At 47.8% G+C, this 20,665-nt stretch overlaps 1 protein-coding gene across 1 annotated transcript in view; it reads right to left on the bottom strand.

Annotated features, from left to right (window-relative positions):
* Window positions 1-1,357: 1,357 nt before the first annotated feature.
* The window catches only part of LOC116989635 (transmembrane 6 superfamily member 1-like), a 21,747-nt gene continuing 2,439 nt past the window's right edge, over window positions 1,358-20,665 (bottom strand). The window contains exons 2-11 of the mRNA XM_033047203.1: window positions 20,342-20,593; window positions 14,927-15,030; window positions 13,728-13,825; window positions 12,604-12,707; window positions 8,783-8,865; window positions 8,039-8,163; window positions 6,069-6,170; window positions 4,882-4,974; window positions 3,666-3,785; window positions 1,358-2,429 (exon numbers count right to left, since the gene is read on the bottom strand). Coding sequence (XP_032903094.1) covers window positions 2,220-2,429; window positions 3,666-3,785; window positions 4,882-4,974; window positions 6,069-6,170; window positions 8,039-8,163; window positions 8,783-8,865; window positions 12,604-12,707; window positions 13,728-13,825; window positions 14,927-15,030; window positions 20,342-20,593 — 1,291 coding nt within the window. The 3' untranslated portion in view covers window positions 1,358-2,219. The remainder of the gene's footprint in view (window positions 2,430-3,665; window positions 3,786-4,881; window positions 4,975-6,068; window positions 6,171-8,038; window positions 8,164-8,782; window positions 8,866-12,603; window positions 12,708-13,727; window positions 13,826-14,926; window positions 15,031-20,341; window positions 20,594-20,665) is intronic.

The raw sequence follows: 20,665 nt of genomic DNA, 5'->3' as shown, positions 1-20,665 counted from the left end.
GGTGCAAGTGATGGCCAGGCTAGATTTGGAGTTGATAAAACGAACAAAATATTTTTGTACAAATTAAACAATATTGTTTTTTATTTTACAAAATATCAACCGGAAGAGGTAATGTAAAAATGAACAAAGACCTTTATAAAAACATTCTTCAGGTACATACAAAGATAGTTGATATAATATAATCAAGATCAAATTGATTCCTAGATCAATCTTTGAATCAAAGAATTGTCATTTCACTAAAGTGAAAACTCCAGGCTAACTGTTTGTAAGAATAATCTAGTTAGTCCATCTTCTATTGCCCTGCGATTAGTTTTTTTTCTCATTGAAGTACGTATCCAATTCCTATAACAATTCAATTATAATATCCATTCATAATTAAAATATATAAATCCTTTAATATGTACTGTAATATTTTTCTAGCCATTGAGATTCAGTAGTTGTCGTGGACAGTGTGTGAGTGCCAAATTCCCACGAACAGCAACATTGATGGGGATCAAATCATTTATTGGATGACATGGACCGAGAGATATTTTCCAGCAGACTTGGAAGAGGTTGACCCTGTTCTTCAAAGTAATTTGAAAATAGTTGCAGGATGTGGATGTGGGGAGGATGTTTCCACTAGTGGGAGAGTCTAGGACCAGAGGTCACAGCCTCAGAATTAAAGGATGTTCCTTTAGTAAGGAGATGAGGAGGAATTTCTTTAGTCAGTGGGTGGTGAATCTGTGGAATTCTTTGCCACAGACGGCTGTGGAGGCCAAGTCAGTGGATATTTTTAAGGCAGAGATAGATAGATTTTTGATTAGTACGGGTGCCGGGGGTTATGGGGAGAAAGCAGGAGAATGGGGTTAGGAGGGCGAGATAGATCAGCCACGATTGGATGGCGGAGAAGACTTGATGGGCCGAATGGCCTAATTTTGATCCTATCACTTATGACTTTATCAGGACCATGAGTGTCCACTAGGGGGAACCGCCAAGGACCTGTTTAAGTGCCTCTAACCACGAGACGACATCTGCAAACGTGCGATCTGTACTGCGGTGGTGCGGAGGTTTTATAGGCTGACGTGTTGAGTGAGATTTCTGGAAAGGAACACTTGTCCAGTCTAGTCTAAATATGCATGAAGGAACTGCAGATGCTGGTTTACACCGAAGATAGACACAAAGTGCTGGAGTAACTCGACGGGTCAGGCAGCATCCATTCACTGGACATATTCAAGAGAGAGTTAGATATAGATGTTAGGGCTAACAGAATCAAGGGATGTGGGGAGAAGGCAGGAACGGGGTACTGATGTTGGATGATCAGCCATGATCATATTGAATGGCAGTGCAGGCTCGAAGGACCGAATGGCCTACTCCTGCACCTGTTGTCTATGTTTCTATATCTGGAGAATAGCAATAGGCACTTTTCTCCAAAGATGCTGCATTGACTCTCTGAGTTACTTCAACATTTTGTGTCTGCCTCTGGACTTCATGGACCCTACCAACACAAATGATTCTTGCCTGTGTCTCCAGTTGGAGAATTGGAGGTGGACAATGAATGCTGGTGGCAATGGACAAATATAACTAAAGCAATTTGTGAGCTCTGACTCGGAGGATTGGAGGGGAGTGTCCACGGAGTCGGGTGGATGTTGCATTTCAATCTTTTTATTGGCGAAGACAGACACAAGTAACTCAGCTAGAGCAACTCAGCGGGACAGGCAGCATCTCGGGATGGAAGGAATGGGTGACGTTTCGGGTTGAGACAACTTCTTCAGTCTGAGAGTCAGGGGAGAGGGAGATACAGAGATAAGGAAGTGCAAGGTGTGAAAACGAGACATCAAAGGGGATGAAGCACAAGAATATAGAATAGATCGTTGTTAGCTAGGAGAAGGTGACAACGAAGCACACACAGAGGTAAGAATTAATCAGGGGAACAGTCGGAGAACTATGATAGGGGGAGGAGGGATGGAGAGAGAGGGAATACAAGGGGTACTTGAAGTTAGAGAAGTCAATGTTCATACCGCTGGGGTGTAAACTACCCAAGCGAAATATGAGGAGCTGTTCCTCCAATTTGCGCTGGGCCCTCACTCTGACAGTGGATGAGGCCCAGGACAGAAAGGTCAGTGTGGGAACGGGAGGGGGACAGGGAGATCAGGTAGGTCTAGGTGGACGGAGCGATCTAATGGCGTCACCGGTCTGAGCCAGCCGCCAGCGTCAGCCAATGTTGTAGTCAGTCCGCCCTCTTAGTTAACTTTCTTCTCCATTTCCTGGCTGTTTCGGGGCACTCCTTTGTGGAAGAATCCGGGGCGAATAGCGCAGCGTAGCGCCAGGAGCTGAGCACCGATGGCAAAGATGGCGTTGGCGTAGAGAAAGTCGGACAGGGCGTGGTCGGGCACCCGGTACGTGAAGGAGGTGCGCGGGTGTAGGGATGCACCCACGTGGGCAAACTGAGCCTGAGGGGAAATAAACAGACGACAATGATCAAACGGCCAGTCCCACCCACCGTTCCCACACAGCAACACCGTGGCGCAGGGGTAGAGTCGCTGCCTCACAGCGCCAGAGACCCGGGTTCAATCCCAACTACAGGCTCTGTCTGTATGAAGTTTGTACGTTCTCCCCGTGACCTGCGTGGGTTTTCTCCGGGTGCTCCGGTTTCCTCCCACACTCCAAAGACACGTACTGGTTTGTGGGTTAATTGGCTTCGGTAAAAATTGTAAAACTGCCCCCCTAGTGTGTGCAGGATTGTACTAGTGTACGGGGATCGCTGGTCGGCGCGGGCCGAAGGGCCTGTCTCCAAGCTGTATCTCTAATGTCTAGGGCAGTGGGCCTTCAGGGTCAGGTCAAGAGCGCGGCACTTACAACTGGGACTTGAAAATGGCGCCAAATCTGGCCACTCTGAACACCCTCACTGTACTGCTCCTATACACTGGTACTGTATCCGAGATGCTTATCTATGATGTCTCCACGTGCTCATGTAGAGTGATACTTGCACTGAACTCTGTACAATAATGAATTTGAATTCCATGTACCATCGAACAGGACATTGTCTCAGCCCAACTACCATTACCTGTAGTAAAGAGTCCCAGAGCCACAGACGGCTGTGGAGGCCAAGTCAGTGGATATTTTTAAGGCAGAGGTTGATAGATTCTTGATTAGTACGGGTGTCAGAGGTTGTGGGGAGAAGGCAGGAGAATGGGGTTAGGAGGGAGAGATAGATCAGCCATGATTGAATGGTGGAGTAGACTTATGGGCCTGTCCCACTTGCACGATTTTTTCGGCGACTTGCCGGCACCCATCATAGTTGCAGCAGGTGGCCGAAAATGTTGAAAATCCAGTGGCGACCAGAACAAGGTACGACTCTTTGGGCGACTACTCGCGACCATACAGGCTTCGCCCCCGCGACATGTCGCCTGTACGGCCGTGAGTCGTCTCCTCAGTCGCCTAAAGATTCGTAGCGTCTTTCTGGTCGTCCGCTGGATTTTCAACATGTTGAACATTTTCGGCCACCTAGGACGGTTGCCGGCAGTCGCCGAAAAAGTCGCGTAAGTGGGACAGGCCCTTAAGAGTCATAAAGTGACACAGCGTGGAAACAGGCCGTACAACCACCACACTCGATGGGCCGAATGGCCTAATTCTGCTCGTATCGCTAACGGACTTGTGCCACGATCGATGAAGCTGCAGTGACTCACCTGAGCGATGGCTCCAGCAAACACCACGGTGAGATCGAGCATCCACGCACAGCCAGGCACAATCAGGCCGTACAGGGCCAGGACAAAGAAGGGCAAGAGGTAGAACATATTCACCAGCATCTGAGAGAGAGAGAGAGACAGAGAGAGAGAAAGAGAGAGAGATGTCAATATTAACCCCCCCCCACGTCACGGAATACCTCCGACATCCCACCCACCTCTGGCGGCACGGTGGCGCAGCGCTAGAGTTACTGCCTCACAGAGCCAGGGTTCCATCCTGACTACGGGTGCTGCCTGTACGGAGTTTGCACGTTCTCCCTGTGACCGCGTGGGTTTTCTCCGGGTGCTCCAGTTTCCTACACATTCCAAAGACGTGCAGGATTGATTGTAGGTTAGTTGGCTTCTGTAAATTGTCCCTAGTGTGTGTAGGATAGTGCTAGTGTACGGGTGATCGCTGGTCGGCATGGACCCGGTGGGCCGAAGGGCCTGTCTCCACGCTGAATCTCCACACTAAACTAAACCTCGCAAAAACTGAGCGCATCTTTGCCTCTGTCCTGCAGGGTTGATGTGAGAGTCATCAATGTCTTTATGCATGTCGATAGAGTGTATCCTATAATGGCCTCCAGTAGACCAGTGGACCTCCAGTGCAGTCCCATCATAAGGTCATAACGTCATAAGTGATAGTAGAATTAGGCCATTCGGCCTATCAAATCTACTCCGCCATTCAATCATGGCTGATCTATCTCTCTCTCCTAACCCCATTCTCCTGCCTTCTCCCCATAACCCCTGACACCCGTACTGATCAAGAATCTATCTATCTCTGCCTTAAATATATCCACTGACTTGTGGCCTCCACAGCCGTCTGTAGCAATGAATTCCACAGATTCACCACCCTCTGACTAAAGAAATTCCTCCTCATCTCCATCCTAAAAGAACGTCCTTTAATTCTGAGGCTGCGACCTCTAGTCCTAGACTCTCCCACTAGTGGAAACATCCTCTCCACATCCACTCTATCCAGGCCTTTCACTATTCTGTACATTTCAATGTGGTCCCCCCTGATTCTCATTCACTGAGTAGAAGCCCAGTGCCGACAAACGCTCATCTCAGGTTCAACCCACTCGAAACCCATTCGATTCTCTTCTGCAGCCCATGGAAAATAACCCCAGTGTGACCCGTAGCCCGTGTTCCATTCGGCCCGTTGCCGGCAGCATGGCTTTACCTGGATCCGGGGGTACATGACTGGATCCAGCAGGTAAGGCTCCTGATCGTATTTGTAAGTGTCGCAGAAATCCAAGGAGCAATCGAGGGCGACCTGAATCAAAGGAATGACACGTCGGAAACATAGAATATAGGTGCAGGAGGAGGCCATTCGGCCCTTCGAGCCAGCGCTGCCATGCATTGTGGTCATGGCTGATCATCTACAATCAATAACCTGCCTTCTCCCCATATCCCTTAACTCCACTAGCCCCTAGAGCTCTATCTAACTCTCTTTTAAATCCATACAGTGAATTGGTCTCCACTGCCCTCTGTGGCAGAGAATTCCACAAATTCACAACTCTCTGGGTGAAAACGTTTTTTTCTCATCTCAGTTTTAAATGGCCTCCCCTTTATTCTTAGACTGTGGCCCCTGGTTCTGGTCTCCCCCAACATTGGGAACATTTTTCCTGCATCTAGCTTGTCCAGTCCTCTTATAATTTTATGTTTCTATAAGATCCCCCTCATCCTTTTAAATTCCAGTGAATACAAGCCCAGTCTTTCCAATCTTTCCTCATATGACAGTCCCGCCATCCCGGGGACTAACCTGTTGAACCTACGCTGCACTCTCTCAATAGCAAAGATGTCCTTCCTCAAATTAGGAGACCAAAACTGCACACAATACTCCAGGTGTGGTCTCACTAGGGCCCTTCACAACTGCAGAAGGTCCTCTTTACTCCTATACTCAACTCCTCTCGTTATGAAACACCACACAAATTCACGCAAATAGCTAGGTGTCACCCTCACCCACCAATTCTTTACGGGGGGGGGGAGGGGTGTGGGGGGAGGGGGGCAAGATAAGGGGAATAAGAACAACAGGAATTGATGCTACAGGCAGACACAAAATGCTGGAGTAACTCAACGGGACAGGCAGCATTTCTGGAGCAAAGGAATGGGTGACGTTTCCTGTCGATACCTTTCATCGGACTGAGGTCTCGACCCGAAATGACACCCATCCCTCTCCTCCAGAGATGCTGCCTGACCCGCTGAGTTACTCCAGCACTCTGTGTGTTTATCTGCGGTGTGAGGCAGCATCTGCAGTTCCTTCTCACACACTGGAGTGGGGTGATGGTTCAGAAGGGTGGGAATAAACTGTGGCCCCGGACAGTCGAAAGGAATCCGTTCACAGACATTTTTGTCGTTGACACTTACAAAGCCCCTGAGCAGCGTGTACATAATGGCGAACGTCAGGTAAAGCATGAGGAACACGTCAACAGGCCGACAATACAGCCACCTTGTCTGGTCTCTGGCAACCTGATGGAATAGCAACAACAGGTCCAAAATAAAGAAACAGTTCAGGTCAAAGATCAATAATCAATCTTGGGCAGCCACGGTGGCACAGCGGTAGAGTTGCTGCCTCACAGCGCCGGAGACCCGGGTTCGATCCCGACTGCGGCTGCTGTCCGTACAGAGTTTGTACGTTCTCCCCATGACCTGCGTAGGGTTTTCTCCGAGGTCTTCGGTTTCCTCCCACACTCCAAAGACGTGCAGGTTTGTTGGTGAAATGGCTTGGTGTACGTGTAAATTGTCACTAGTGTGTGTAGGATAGTGTTAGTGTGCGGGGATCGCTGGTCGGTGCAGACTCGGTGGGCCGAAGGACCTGTTTCCAAGCTGTATCTCAAAACTAAATCATATATTTCACAACACTAATAGTCATACAACGTGGAAACAGGCCCTTCAACCAAACTAGCCTACGCCTACCAATATGCCCCATCTACACTAGTCCCACCTACCTGCACTTGGCCCATATACAGTGATGCAGCATTGAAACAGGCCCTTCGGCCCAACTTGCCCACACTAACCAACATGTCCCATCTACACTAGACCCACCTGCTTGCGTTTGGCCCATATCCCGCTAAACCTGTCCTATCCAGGTACCTTAACAAATGTTTCTTAAACGTTGTGATACTCCCTGCCTCAACTACCTCCTCCGGCAGCTCGTTCCATACCCCCACCAAAAAGTTATCCCTCAGATTCTTACTAAATCTTTTCCCCCCTCACCTTAAACCTATGTCCTCTGGTTCCCCATTCCCCTACTCTGGGTAAAAGACTCAGTTCATCTGCCCGATCTATTCCTCTCATGAATTTATACACCTCTATAAGATCACCCCTCATCCTCCTGCGCTTCAAGTCTGACGTGGAATAATCTTCCCTCTACACAGTAGCTGTGACTCCATGAAAATGCCTCCTATTCTCATTCAGTCTAGTTTGTTGTCTCGTGTACCGAGGTGCAGTGAAAAGGCTTTTGTTGTGTATTAACCAGTCAGTGGAAAGACTATATATGATTATGTTCAATCCATTTACTGAGTACAGATAGTGAACATGACTACGGAATAACGTTTAGTGCAAGGTAAAGCCAATAGACTCCGATCAAAGATAGTCCGATGGTCACCAATGAGGTAGATGGTAGTTCAGGAGCAAAGAGGCCCTTCTGCAGTTGTACAGAGCCCTAGTGAGACCACACATGGAGTATTGTGTGCAGTTTTGGTCCCTAATTTGCAAAAGGGCATTCTTGCTATTGAGGGAGTGCAGTGTAGGTTCACAAGGTTAATTCCCAGGATGGCGGGACTGTCGTATGCTGAGAGAATGGAGCGGCTGGGCTTGTACACTCTGGAGTTTAGAAGGATGAGAGGGAATCTTATTGAAACATATAAGATTATTAAGGGCTTGGACACACTAGAGGCAGGAAACATGTTCCCGATGTTGGGGGAGTCCAGAACCAGGGGCCACAGTTTAAGAATAAGCGGTAAGGCATTTAGAACGGAGACGAGGAACTTTTTCTCACAGAGAGTGGTGAGTCTGTGGAATTCTCTGACTCTCTGGATACTTTCAAGAGAGAGCTAGATAGGGCTCTTAAAGATAGCAGAGTCAGGGGATATGGGGAGAAGGCAGGAACAGGGTACTGATTGGGGATGATCAGCCATGATCACATTGAATGGCGGTGCTGGCTCGAAGGGCCGAATGGCCTACTCCTGCACCTATTGTCTATTGTCTTTGACTGCTCTCTGGTTGTGGTGGGATGGTTCAGTTGCCTGATAACAGCCGGGAAGAAACTGACCCTGAATCCCAGGAGAACAAGTTGTGATTTCTGCGTATCTGCTCCGATTGGCACTATTCCTCACCTGATCCGCTGATGCCGACGGCAGGGATATGGGGCTGCCAATAATTTTCTTTCCAGCCCAAATTGGGATCAGTACATACGGAATATTCAACAGGAAGGCCGGGCGGATTTCACTTCCAAATTTACCTGCAGGATTGGAGAAAATAAAAATGGCAGCCAAACCTTTTGGAAAAGTACTTTTAGACGTTACTTTAGACTCTAGAGATACAGCTATGAAACAGGCCCTTCGGCCCACCGAGTCCATGCCTAGCAGCGATTCCTCTATACTAAAGTGCCTGTCCCACTTACGCAATTTTTTCGGCGACTTGCCGGCACCTGTCATAGTTGCAGCAGGTGACCGAAAATTTTCAACATGTTGAAAATCCAGTGTCGACCAGAAAAATGTACGACTCTTTGGGCGACTACTCACGACCATACAGGCGTCACGTGTCGACATGTTGCTGGGCCTCTGGCACCTCATTCCATATACCCACCACCCTCTGTGAAAAAGGGTCCGCACCAACCAGCGATCCCCACAAATCAGCACTATCCGACAAACACTAGGGACAATTTACACATCTACCAAGCCAATTAACCTTCAAACCCGCACGTCTTTGGAGTGTGGGAGGAAACCGAGGATCTCGGAGAAAACCCACGCGGGTCATGGGGAGAACGTACAAACTCCGTACAGACAAGCACCCGTGATCGGGATCGAACCCGAATCTCCGGCGCTGCAAGTGCTGTAAGGCAGTCGAGTGTTACTCACCCACGGACGTCCCAAGCAAGAGGGTGATGAGGCTCATCACCAGGGAACCCAGCCAATAGAGTCCGACACTTCGGTAATTCCACCTGTGGGCAAACCAAGAGTCTGGTCATTGAAGATAAGACACAAAAAGCTGGAGTAACTCAACGGGTGAGGCAACATCTGTGGAGCAAAGGAATAGGTGACATTTTGGGTCGAGACCCTTCTTCAGACTTTTTGTGTCTATCTTTGGTTTAAACCAGCATCAGCATCCTTCCGACACGTTTGTTCATGTGTGTGCCTTGCTGAGGCAGCGCGAGGTGTAGATGGAGTCAATGGAAGGGAGGTTGGTTTGTGTGTTGGTCTAATCAAGAATCTATCTATCTCTGCTTTAAAAATGTCCATTGGCAGCTTCCATAACCTCTTGTGGCAAGAATTCCACAGATTCACCACCCTCTGACCAAAGAAATTCCTCCTCATCTGCTTCCTGAAGGAACGTCCTTTAATTCTGAGCCTGTGCCCTCTGGTCCTAGACTCTCCCACTAGTGGAAACATCCTCCCCACATCCACTCTATCCAGGCCTTTCAATATTCTGTATGTTTCAATGAGGTCCCCCCCCTCATCCTTCGAAACTCCAGCGAGTACAGGCCCAGTGCTGACAAAAGCTCATCACAGGGTTCACCCATTCTTGGTTCTTGGTTTCTTGGTCCTCCAAAATATTCCAAATGGAATTTAAACTGGAGGTGGTGAAGGGAGGGCTTAAGCCAGAAAGGGTTATTGGGAAGAAAGAGCTACTTTAAATGCAGTTGCATCTGGTTGGGTAACTATAGTAGGGTGGAGATTATTCCATGCTTTAATTGTGCGGGGGAAGAACGAATTGCTGTACACATCTGTCTTTGTAGCTGGGATCACAAATTGGATCGAATGCCCTCGTCTGCTACTAATTGGTTTGGGTTTGGTGTAGGTCTTGTAGTCTATGTCGAGCTGACCATTTAACATTTTGTAAAAACAGGTCAAACGGTGAGCTTCACGTCTGTCTTGGAGAGGGTTCCACCCCAGAGAATTCAGAAGTTTGGTGACACTCGCTTCTCTCTCATAGGTGTTAGTAACAAATCGAGCTGCCTGTCTTTGGACACGTTCGATGGAAGAAATGTTTTTATTTGTGTATGGGTCCCATGCTGCAACTGCGTAGTCCAAATGAGGTCTAACGAGGGTGAAGTATAGCTTCTCCTTGACAGAAGTTGAACAATGATGAAAGTTGCGCCTCAGAAAGTTTAGGACACCTGTTGCTTTCACCGTTGCGTGATGAGTCTGACCATTCCAACGCAGATCATTCTGCAATTTGATGCCAAGATACTTGGTTTGTTTGGATTCTTCAAGGGTGGCACCAAGTATATTGTAAGATGTTTCGCCTAGATTCCTCTTTCTGGTGACACGCATGGTTTCACATTTGGAAGGGTTGAACTGCATGCCCCATTGTTGTGACCACTCAACCATAGTATCGAGATCCTTTTGGAGAGCATCTTCATCATCAGCTGACTTAATTGGACGGTACAGCAAACAATCATCAGCAAATAGTCTGGTCGTACTTGCGACTTTTTCATGGATGTCATTTATGTAAAGCAAAAATAGGTGTGGGCCAAGTACTGTGCCCTGAGGTATACCACTCAACACTGGATGCCAATTGGAGCTCTTTCCGTTCACACACACACGCTGAAGATGTTTTGTCAGGACACTGGAAATCCATTGTTTCGTGTTGGAATGAATACCATAGAAGTCAAGCTTCCGAAGCAGTCTCTGGTGTGGAATGACATCTAATGCTTTAGAAAAGTCCAGCACAACTAAATCCATGATGACGTTACTATCAAGGTGCTTGGCCAGGTCATTTGTCGTCAGGATAAGCTGAGACTCACATGATCTATGCCTCCTAAATGCATGTTGGTTGTCGGCCAGAATATTGTGTTTGTTCATGTGTCGCATCAGATTACTATCAATTAAATGCTCCAGCAATTTGCAGCAAGTACTTGTTAATGAAACCGGACGATAATTCACTGGGTTGGTGGTTGAACCCTTCTTAAAGAGAGGAGTGATGTTAGCCTTCCTCCAATCCAGCGGAACATCACCTAAGTCAAGCGATTGTTGAACAATGAACTGCAAATCTGGAGCCAGTTCTTCGGCTGCGATCTTGAGGGCTTGATTCTGTATCTGATCTGGTCCAATTGCTTTTGTGGTATTGATGTTGAGCAATAACGTCTTGACACCTTCAACCTCAATTTGAATAGCAGGCATATCAGCATACGGGCTGGGCGGTAGGACAGGAAATGATGAAGTCTCCACATCTTCCCGGGTGAAAACGTGTTGAAATTGGTTTGCAAGAGCTTCTGCTTTCGCCTGGTCCTCAGTGATCAGACAGTTGTCCACTTTAAGCATCTGGACACCAGTGTTGTCTGTCCGTCTGGATTTGACATATCTCCAAAAAGCCTTAGGTTGCTCTCCCCCAAGAATAGAGGAAACATGTTGTCTATGAGCACTCCTAATTGCACGATCGACTTGCTTTCGTACACTAGTAAAATTGTCCCAGTCCAGTTTTGTACCCCTTTTTTTGGCACGGATATAAAACTTCTCTTTCTTACTGCAGAGACGTTTCAGTTTTGCCGAAAACCAAGGAGGACGTATACGGCCCTTAATTAGTTTTTGAGGAACATGATTTGTAACAATATTATTTAAAGACTTTCTCAACCACACCCAGTTGTCTTTTACGGATCTTTTATCTGGTTGCAGGTTGAAGAAATCTTTTCCCAGTTTTTTTGCTAAGACTTTAAATTCCTCGCTGTTCACTTTTTTCCAGAGGGAAATTTTACGCGGTGGTTTTGAAGGAACTTTAAGCTTTAAGTGCAGTTTTGCTTGGATAATATAATGATCGCTAATTCCAGCACACGATGAAACTTCCGAAATTAAATCTGGGTGTGAAGTGAACAATAAATCTAAAGTATTTTCGGTGCCACTTGTCTCATCACGCCTGGTAGGGAAAGTGACTTTTTGGGACAGGTGATTTTCCAGAGTAAGGTCAGCTAGGGCTTCCTGGAGAGCCCCTTTTGGTTCACTTTGTATGCCGTCAGACCAATCTACACCCAGGACATTGAAATCGCCCCCCAGGATGATAAGTGGAGAGCGTGACGAGGCGTTAATTTTGGAATGTTTGATCCAAGATCTAAAAGAGGCTCCGTTTTCATGTCAGGTGGTCGGTAAAAGCTTCCGATCTGTAACGACTGACCCTCGAGTGTAGCTTGACACCAGATTTGCTCAGAGTCGCTGTCTAAATCAGTTCTGTCAAAACAAGGAATGGTATTGTTAACTCCGATGAAGACACCGCCTCCATGCGTGCTTCTGTCCTTTCTAAAAATTTGGAGGTGAGGAGGGAAAATCTCAGCTGATTTGATTGATGGGTCCAGCATTTTAAACCCACTTGATTCTCTTCTGCAGCCCATGGCTTCTGTCAACCCATAACCTTCGACAGCCGTCGATGTCCAAGTTCATGAGTTTATTGTCATGTGTCCCTGATAGGACAATGAAATTCTTGCTTTGCTTCAGCACACAGAACATAGTAGGCATTTACTACAAAACAGATCAGTGTGTCCATATACCATAATATAAATATATACACCCATGAATAAATAAACCGATAAAGTGCAAATAACAGATAATGGGTTATTAATGTTCAGAGTTTTGTCCGAGCCAGGTTTAATAGCCTGATGGCTGTGGGGAAGTAGCTATTCCTGAACCTGGTTGTTGCAGTCTTCAGGCTCCTGTACCTTCTACCTGTGCGCTGTAACCTGGTGTCTTACCCAAGTGTTATTGCACCTATCATGGTCAGGTACAGCACGTAATGGACCGTGCCATCCCAGTAGCAGATCACGATCCCGTAGGCACTGCGGAGATAGGGCTCCCCCTGTAAAGCAAAACAGAGTCGGCGCCATCATTCACCAATGGTACAATATCCTCGCTCTGTACCCCAGCCAGAAGTACTGCTGTAGAGAGACATCATACAGTAAATGCATGTATACATACTGAGAGCAAGGGCAACCCACACGGCCTTCCCACTTGCCACAACTGCAGTGTCTGGTTTTCTGGGCATCAGACTGTGGCACGTTAAGAATTTCTAGGTCACATCACTCTTTCCCGGGCTGAGGGTTTTTCCCTTGGGATATGGGGAGAAAGCAGGAACAGGGTACTGATTGGGGATGATCAGCCATGATCACATTGAATGGCAGTGCTGGCTCGAAGGGCCGAATGGCCTACTCCTGCACCTACTGTATACTGTCTATTGACTTTCATTATCCAGGATCTGTTACCTTGCCTCCTGGTCAGAGAGTCAGGGCAACAGACCCTTCAGCCCAACACATCCATGCCAACCAAGATGCCCAATGGCAGCTAGTCCCATTTGCCCGCATTTGCTCCAGAACGATTGTGCACACCGGGTTGATTGCATTCGTCGAAACAGGGCGGACCACGTGAAGGTTGCAATCTCCCATCTCGACAGAATAGTGAAAGGCCTGGATAGAGTGGATGTGGAGAGGATGTTTCCACTAGTGGGAGAGTCTAGGACTAGAGGTCACAGCCTCAGAATGAAAGGACGTTCTTTTAGGAAGGAGATGAGGAGGGATTTCTTTAGTCAGAGGGTGGTGAATCTGTGGAATTCTTTGCCACAGACGGCTGTGGAGGCCAAGTCAGTGGATATTTGTAAGGCAGAGATAGATAGATTCTTGATTAGTACGTGTGTCAGGGGTTATGGGGAGAAGGCAGGAGAATGCGGTTGGGAGGGAGAGATAGATCTGCCATGATTGAATGGCGGAGTAGACTAGATGGGGTGAATGGCCTAATTCTGCTCCATTCACTGATGATCTTATGATGCCACCAGGAGATTGGTGATGTTTCTCCCAGGACCAGGAGCATGGCATTTAGAACCCACCTCTTTCATGTAAAAGGTCATGAATCCTTTGATGTAGCCATCCTGCTCCAGGGAGATAACTAAATCGATGACACTTGTAAACGAGAACACTGCAAAAACTGTAACAAAATTCAAGAGATTACTCACTAACTCATCACTATATCCCCTTCCTACCCCCCCCCCCCCCCCCCCCCCCTTGCCAATGCGTGCACCCCTCATTGTCATGACAACCTCTTGCCATAATTGCCATATTGCCATAACAACCTCAAGGGCGGCATGGTGGTGCAGCGGTAGAGTTGCTGCCTCACAGCGCCAGAGACCCGGGTTCCATCCTGACTACGGGTGCTGTCTGTACGGAGTTTGCACGTTCTCCCCGTGACCCGCGTGGGTTTTCTCCGGGTGCTCCGGTTTCCTCCCACACCCCAAAGACGTGCAGGTTTGTAGATTAATTGGCTACAGTAAATTGTCCCTAGTGCGTTGCATTGAGCTAGTGCGTGGGGATCACTGGTCGGCAAGGGCCTGATGGGCCGAAGGGCCTGTTCCGCGCTGTATCTCTAAACTAAACTATAAAAGTCGACATAAATTCAGTTCTGTGTAGGCTTGAGCACAAATAGTTAGTGACTCCCCTTCACATGCGAGTGCCTAGAAGGGGTCGCCCTCCCCCATTTTCAAGCTGACAAACCTCATTGCTCTCACGGCGACCAAGTGGGTTTTCTCCGGGTGCTCCGGTTTCCTCCCACACTCCAAAGACGTGCAGGTTTGTAGGTTAATTGGCCGGTAAAATTAGTAAATTGTCCGTGGTGTGTTGTGTATGGGGTGAGCATAAGGTCATGTGGTGGGAGCAGAATTAGGCCATTCGGCCCATCGAGTCTACTCCACCATTCAATCATGGCTGATCTATCTCTCCCTCCTAACCCCATTCTCCTGCCTTCTCCCCGTAACCACTGACACCCGTACTAATCAAGAATCTATCTATCTCTGCCTTAAAAATATCTACTGACTTGGCCTCCAGTCAAAGAATCCCACAGATTCACCACCCTCTGACTAAATAAATTCATCCTCATCTCCTTCTGAATGGAACGTCCTTTAATTCTGAGGCTGTGACCCCTGGTCCTAGACTCGCATGCTGGTGGAAACATCCTCTCCCCATCCACTCTGTCCAGGCCTTTCACTGGTTGGCAAGGGCTGGGTGGTCCTGTTTCATCTACAGAATCACTCACCGTAAAACAGAGGGTCCTTGGGACGACTGCTTCCGACCAGCAGGTACAGCACGAGGAGAAGACCCAGGAGAACAGCAACACCAGCAGCAAACACCACCTCGGGACTTCAAAAGAGAAAACCAATCATCAGTCAGTCAGCGGTAACCGGATGCCCGAGTCATTCCAATCTCAGTGGCTTTGTGTTGGGTCGCAGTGGAGGAGACCCAGTCAGAATACAGTTGTCCGGGAACATTACCATCTGGTTTGGGAATTGCTCTGCCCAGGACAAGAAGGCTCTGCAGAGAGTAGTGCGTTCGGCCGAACGCACTATGGGAACTTCACTCGCCCCCCTGCAGGAACTATACATCAGGAGGTGCAACTCCAGGGCCAATAAAATCGTGGGAGACCCCTTCCACCCCTGCAACGGACTGTTCCAGCTGCTACGGTCAGGCAAACGCCTCCGTTGCCATGCTGTGAGAACGGAGAGGTTGAGAAGGAGTTTCTTCCCAGAGGCCATTCGGACTGTAAACTCCTATCTCACCAGGGACTAACTTTACTGAACCTTTCTCCTTCCACCCACAATATTTAATATGTAAAAGAATATGTGATTCTGTTTGTAGTTTGTTTGGTTGTTTGTTTGTTTGTCTTTTTGCACAAAGTCCGCGAGCATTTGCCACTTTTCATTTCACTGCACATCTCGTGTGTGTATGTGACGAATAAACTTGACATGACTTGACTTGTTGTAGGGCAGAGGGATCTAGGTGTGTTGGTGAAGGTAGCCTCGCAGGTAGATAAGGGTGGTCATAAAGGCCTTTGACATTGGCGCAGCGGTAGAGTTGCTGCCTTACAGCGCTTGCATCGCCGGAGACCCGGGTTCGATCCCGACTACGGGTGCTGTCGGTACGGAGTTTGTATGTTCTCCCCGTGACCTGCGTGGATTTTCTCAGAGATCTTCCGTTTCCTCCCACACTTCAAAGATGTACAGGTGCGTAGGTAAATTGGCTTGGTGTACGTGTAAATTGTCCCTAGTGTGTGTAGGATAGTGTTAGTGTGCGGGGTCGGTGGGCCGATGGGCCTGTTTCTACGCAGGGCTGTGGAGTCGAAACCCACACTCGACTCCGACGCCACAGCCCTGTTTCCACGCTGTATCTTTAAACTTTTGGCCTTCATCAGTCATAGTTTTGAGTACAGAAGTTGGGAGGACATGTTGCACTTGTACAAGACGTTGGTGAGGCCGCATTTAGAGTATTGTGTTCAGTTCTGGGCACCGTGTTATAGGAAAGTTGTTGTCAAGCTGGAAAGGGGTCAGAGAAGATTTACGAGGATGTTGCCAGGACTAGAGGGTCTGAGCCATAGGAAGAGGTTGAGTAGGCTGGGACTATATTCCTTGGAGCGCAGGAAGATGAGGGGTGATCTTATAGAGGTGTACATAGGTTTAAGGTGAAGGGGAAAAAATTTAATAGGAATCTGAGGGGTAACTTTTTCAGACAAAGGATGTTGGGTGTGTGGACAGGTGCATGGATAGGGTTGTTTTAGAGGGACAAATGCAGGCAGGTGGGACTAATGTCCTATGCTCTACAACAAACCCCAGAGGCCTACCATTCACCGTGTAGGTCCTGCCCGTGTTAGACTTCCCAAAATACAACATTTCTCATATTTCTCTGTATTAAATTCCATCAACCATTCCTCAGGCCACCCGGCCAATCGATCCAGATCCTGCTGCAATTTTTCACAACCATCTTCAAAATCATCCACTTTTGTATCATCAGCAAACTTCATCAGCCAGAATAATTCACCAACGTATAAAAGATTCTCACATTTGCAAACTGAATGAATAATATTTTAATGTCACATGTGAGAAGTCACAGTGATTGTCTTGGAATATCTACGGTATGCAAAGAGTCGCTACACAAAGGGCGATGACAAATTCATTATTCTTTAGAGATACAGCGCAGAAACAATTCCTTCGGCCCCCGGAGTCCGCACCGACCAGCGATCCCCGCACACTAACACTGCCCTACACACACTAGGGACAGTTTTACATTTATACCAAGCCAATTAACCTACAAACCTGCTCATCTACAGGGTGGGCGGAAACCGAATATCTCGGAGAAAACCCACGCAGGTCACGGGGAGAACGTACAAACTCTGTACCGACAGCACCCTTTGTCGGGATCGAAACTGGGTCACTGGCGCTGCGAGGCAGTAGCTCCGCCACTATGCCACCGTGTCGCCCTTCAGCTCACCGCGTCCTCGCTGTCCAGCGATCACCCCCGTACACTAGCTCCATCCAACACACTAGGGACCTCGGTACATGTGACCAATGAAGAACTATGGGACCATTAAATACTAACAGATGATAAACGCTGAATGTGTAGGAAGGAACTGCACATGCTGATATAAACCGAAGATAGAAACACAAAAAATAGAGTAACTCAGCAGGTCCGACAGCATCTCTGAAGAAAAGGTGTTGTTTCACAAGTTATAGGAGTGAAATAGGCCATTCAGCCCATCGAGTCCACTCCACCATTCAATCAGGGCTGATCACCTAACCCCATTTTCCTGCCTTCTCCCCATAACCTTTGACACCCGCTCTAATCAAGAATTTGTCTATCTCTGCCTTAAAAATATCCACTGACTTGGCCTCCACAGCCCTCTGTGGCAATGAGTTCCACAAATTAACTACCCTCTGACTAAAGAAGTTCCTCCTCACCTCCTTTCTAAAAGAGCGTCCTTTAATTCTGGGGCTGTGACCTCTACTCTTGGACTCTCTCACAAGGTGTCTGGGTGAGACCCTTCTGACTCTAAGTCTGAAGAAGGATGTCGACCCGAAATGTCACCTATTCCTTTTCTCCAGAGATACTGCCTGACCCACTGAGTTAATGTTCTACACGTTAAGGTTTTGTATTTCAATGCCAATTGAAATTACCACAGCAGTCGGCAAACAGATAGAATACAGACAGGGAGACCTAAGAATCATCCCCTTATAGTCTCTCAAGGACTTGTGTACACGTAGACAATGGTGGCTTCTAAATTGTTGACTGAACCGTTAACAATAAAGAGAATCATGGCCTCTTGCCCACAATGTTTACAATCCCCAGAGTCCACCTTGCATGACCTCGGGCCAATATCCTGACACTGACAAATATCTGTGCACTAGTCACAGCAAAAATGATTAAACTCAACACAGATTACAAGAGTGCAAAGATTGGTAGTGACATCAGAGAACAAAGTGCAAATATCAAAGATGACACTGCAGAACCTGGTGTAGTGTAGATCCAGCCTCCAGAGAGGCTTCAAGTACAGGGTGTCACGGTGGTGCAGCGGTAGAGTTGCTGCCTCATGGCGCCGGAGACCCGGGTTCGATCCTCACTACGGGTGCTGTCTGTACGGAGTTTGCACGTTCTCCCCGTGACCTGCGTGGGTTTTCTCCGGGTGCTCCGGTTTCCTCCCACACTCCAAAGACGCGCAGGTTTGAGGTGGATAGGCTAATGATGCTAATGAGTACTTTGTAACTTAGATAGACACAAAATGCTGGAGTAACTCAACGGGACAGGCAGCATCTCTGGAGAGGAGGAATGGGTGGCGTTTCAGGTTGAGACTATCAGTCTGAAGAGGGTCTCGACCCGAAACGTCACCCATTCCTTCTCACCAGAGATGCTGCCTGTCCCTTTGGGTTAGTCCAGCATTTTGTGTCCATCTTCGGTTTAAACCAGCGTCTGCAGTTCCTTCCTACACACTTATGGGCCTGAACCACTTAGGCGACTGCCATAGACTAGTTTTCATGGAATTCACCTACGACACCTGGCGACAACCTACGACAGCAAAATGTGTCACCACTGTCGCCGAAAAAATGTCAACATGTTGAAAATTTTGCAGCAGTCGCCTGAAGTCGCCCAAAAAAAATCACCTCAGTGGGACAGGCCCATTAGTAACTTCGTCAGCGCCAGAAACATTCCGACTCTTTGCGCCATTTCTATATTGAATACAAAAAAAAGCATTTCACTGCACCTAGGCACATGTGACAATTGAGTATCATTGAATCATTGAATTCTCTCTTGAATGTTTCTGTTACTGGCTAATACATAAGGCTCCTAGTAAATAGAGAGAACCACGGATGATTTTTTAAAACTTTCTTTTAGTTTTGAGATACAGCGTTGAAAAAGTCACTTCGGCCCACCAATTCCGTGCCGACCAGCAATCGCCCAGTACACTAGAGCTATCATACACACACGAGGGACAATTTACCCTTGAGAGACTATAAGGGGATGATTCTTAGGTCTCTCTGGGAAGAAACTGTCCCTGAAACTGGAGTTGTGCGTTTTCACACTTCTGTACCTCTTGCGCGATGGGAGAGGGGAGAAGAGGGAGTGACCAGGGTGAGACTCGAAGATAGACACAAAAACCTGGAGTAACTCAGCGGGTCAGGCAGCATCTCTGGAGAAAGGGAATAGGTGATGTTTCAGGTTGGGACCCTACTTCAGACTTCTTCTTCTTCTTGCGTACGGTGTGCACAGCCTAAAGTTGGGGAAGTCCAGAACAAGGGGTCACAGTTTAAGGACAAGGGGGGAAATCTTTTAGGACCGAGATGAGGAAAACATTTTTCACACAGAGAGTGGTGAATCTCTGGAATTCTCTGCCACAGAAGGTAGTTGAGGCCAGTTCATTGGCTATATTTAAGAGGAAGTTAGATGTGGCCCTTGTGGCAAAAGGGATCAGGGGGTGTGGAGAGAAGGCAGGTACAGGATACTGAGTTGGATGATCAGCCATGATCATATTGAATGGCAGTGCTGGCTCGAAGGGCCGAATGGCCTACTCCTGCACCTATTTTCTATGTTTCTATGTTGTCGGACAACTTGTTCTATTTGATTGTGCACGCCGGGTTGATTGCATTCGTCGAAACAGGGCGGACCATGTGAAGGTTGCAATCTCCACCCCTCTTCAGAGAGTCGGGGGTGAAGGATGGAAAGGTAGAAAGAACAAATGAATGAAAGGTGTGAAATGAACAAGTCCTAGCCTTTCACCTGTCACCTTTCGTACACAAATCAAATCAAATTTGTGTCGGGGTTATGGGGAGAAGGCAGGAGAATGGGGTTAGGAGAGATAGATCAGCCATGATTGAATGGGAGTAGACTGGATGGACCGAATGGCCTAATTCTCCTCCTATTCCTTATGACCTTATGACCAAATGAAATCAAATAAACCGCAAATCAAATCACGCAAATCAAAAAGAAATCCAAAAATCTAATGCAATCAAATCAAATCAACCACACAAAACAAAAAGTCAAAAAATAAAAAACAAATCAAATGAAATGAAAATCAAAAAACAATCAAAAATCTAAAACAATTCACATCTAAATCTGAATCATGTGTGTGGTCTGTCTTACACAAGGCCACACACATTCCAGTGACCAGGCCCTACCTACACCTGCTCACCTGTCCACGCCAGGTAGGTTGTTGATGAGGTGAGAGACGGGGACCGCGCTGAGGGACAAGAGAAACGCGGCGATGCCGGCTCTTGGACCCATGGCCAGCTCGCCGCCGTGCCCGGTATTCAGACTGGGACAGGACCGGGACAACGGAGGTGTGGTGTGGTGTGGTGTAGCGCAGCCCAGCCCAGCACAAAGCAACGCCCGTCCCGCTATCAACCTGGAGAAATCCGGCAGCTTCTCCCCGCCTCCCGAAGCCCTGCACAGCCAATGACGGAGACTTGGCAAACTACAGAGTGAAGCGGCCCGGCCCGGTCCGGCACAGCCCAGC

This window comes from Amblyraja radiata, chromosome 29, assembly GCF_010909765.2.
Source record: "Amblyraja radiata isolate CabotCenter1 chromosome 29, sAmbRad1.1.pri, whole genome shotgun sequence".
Lineage (NCBI taxonomy): Eukaryota > Metazoa > Chordata > Chondrichthyes > Rajiformes > Rajidae > Amblyraja > Amblyraja radiata.
This window is presented reverse-complemented; position numbering and strand designations above follow the sequence as displayed.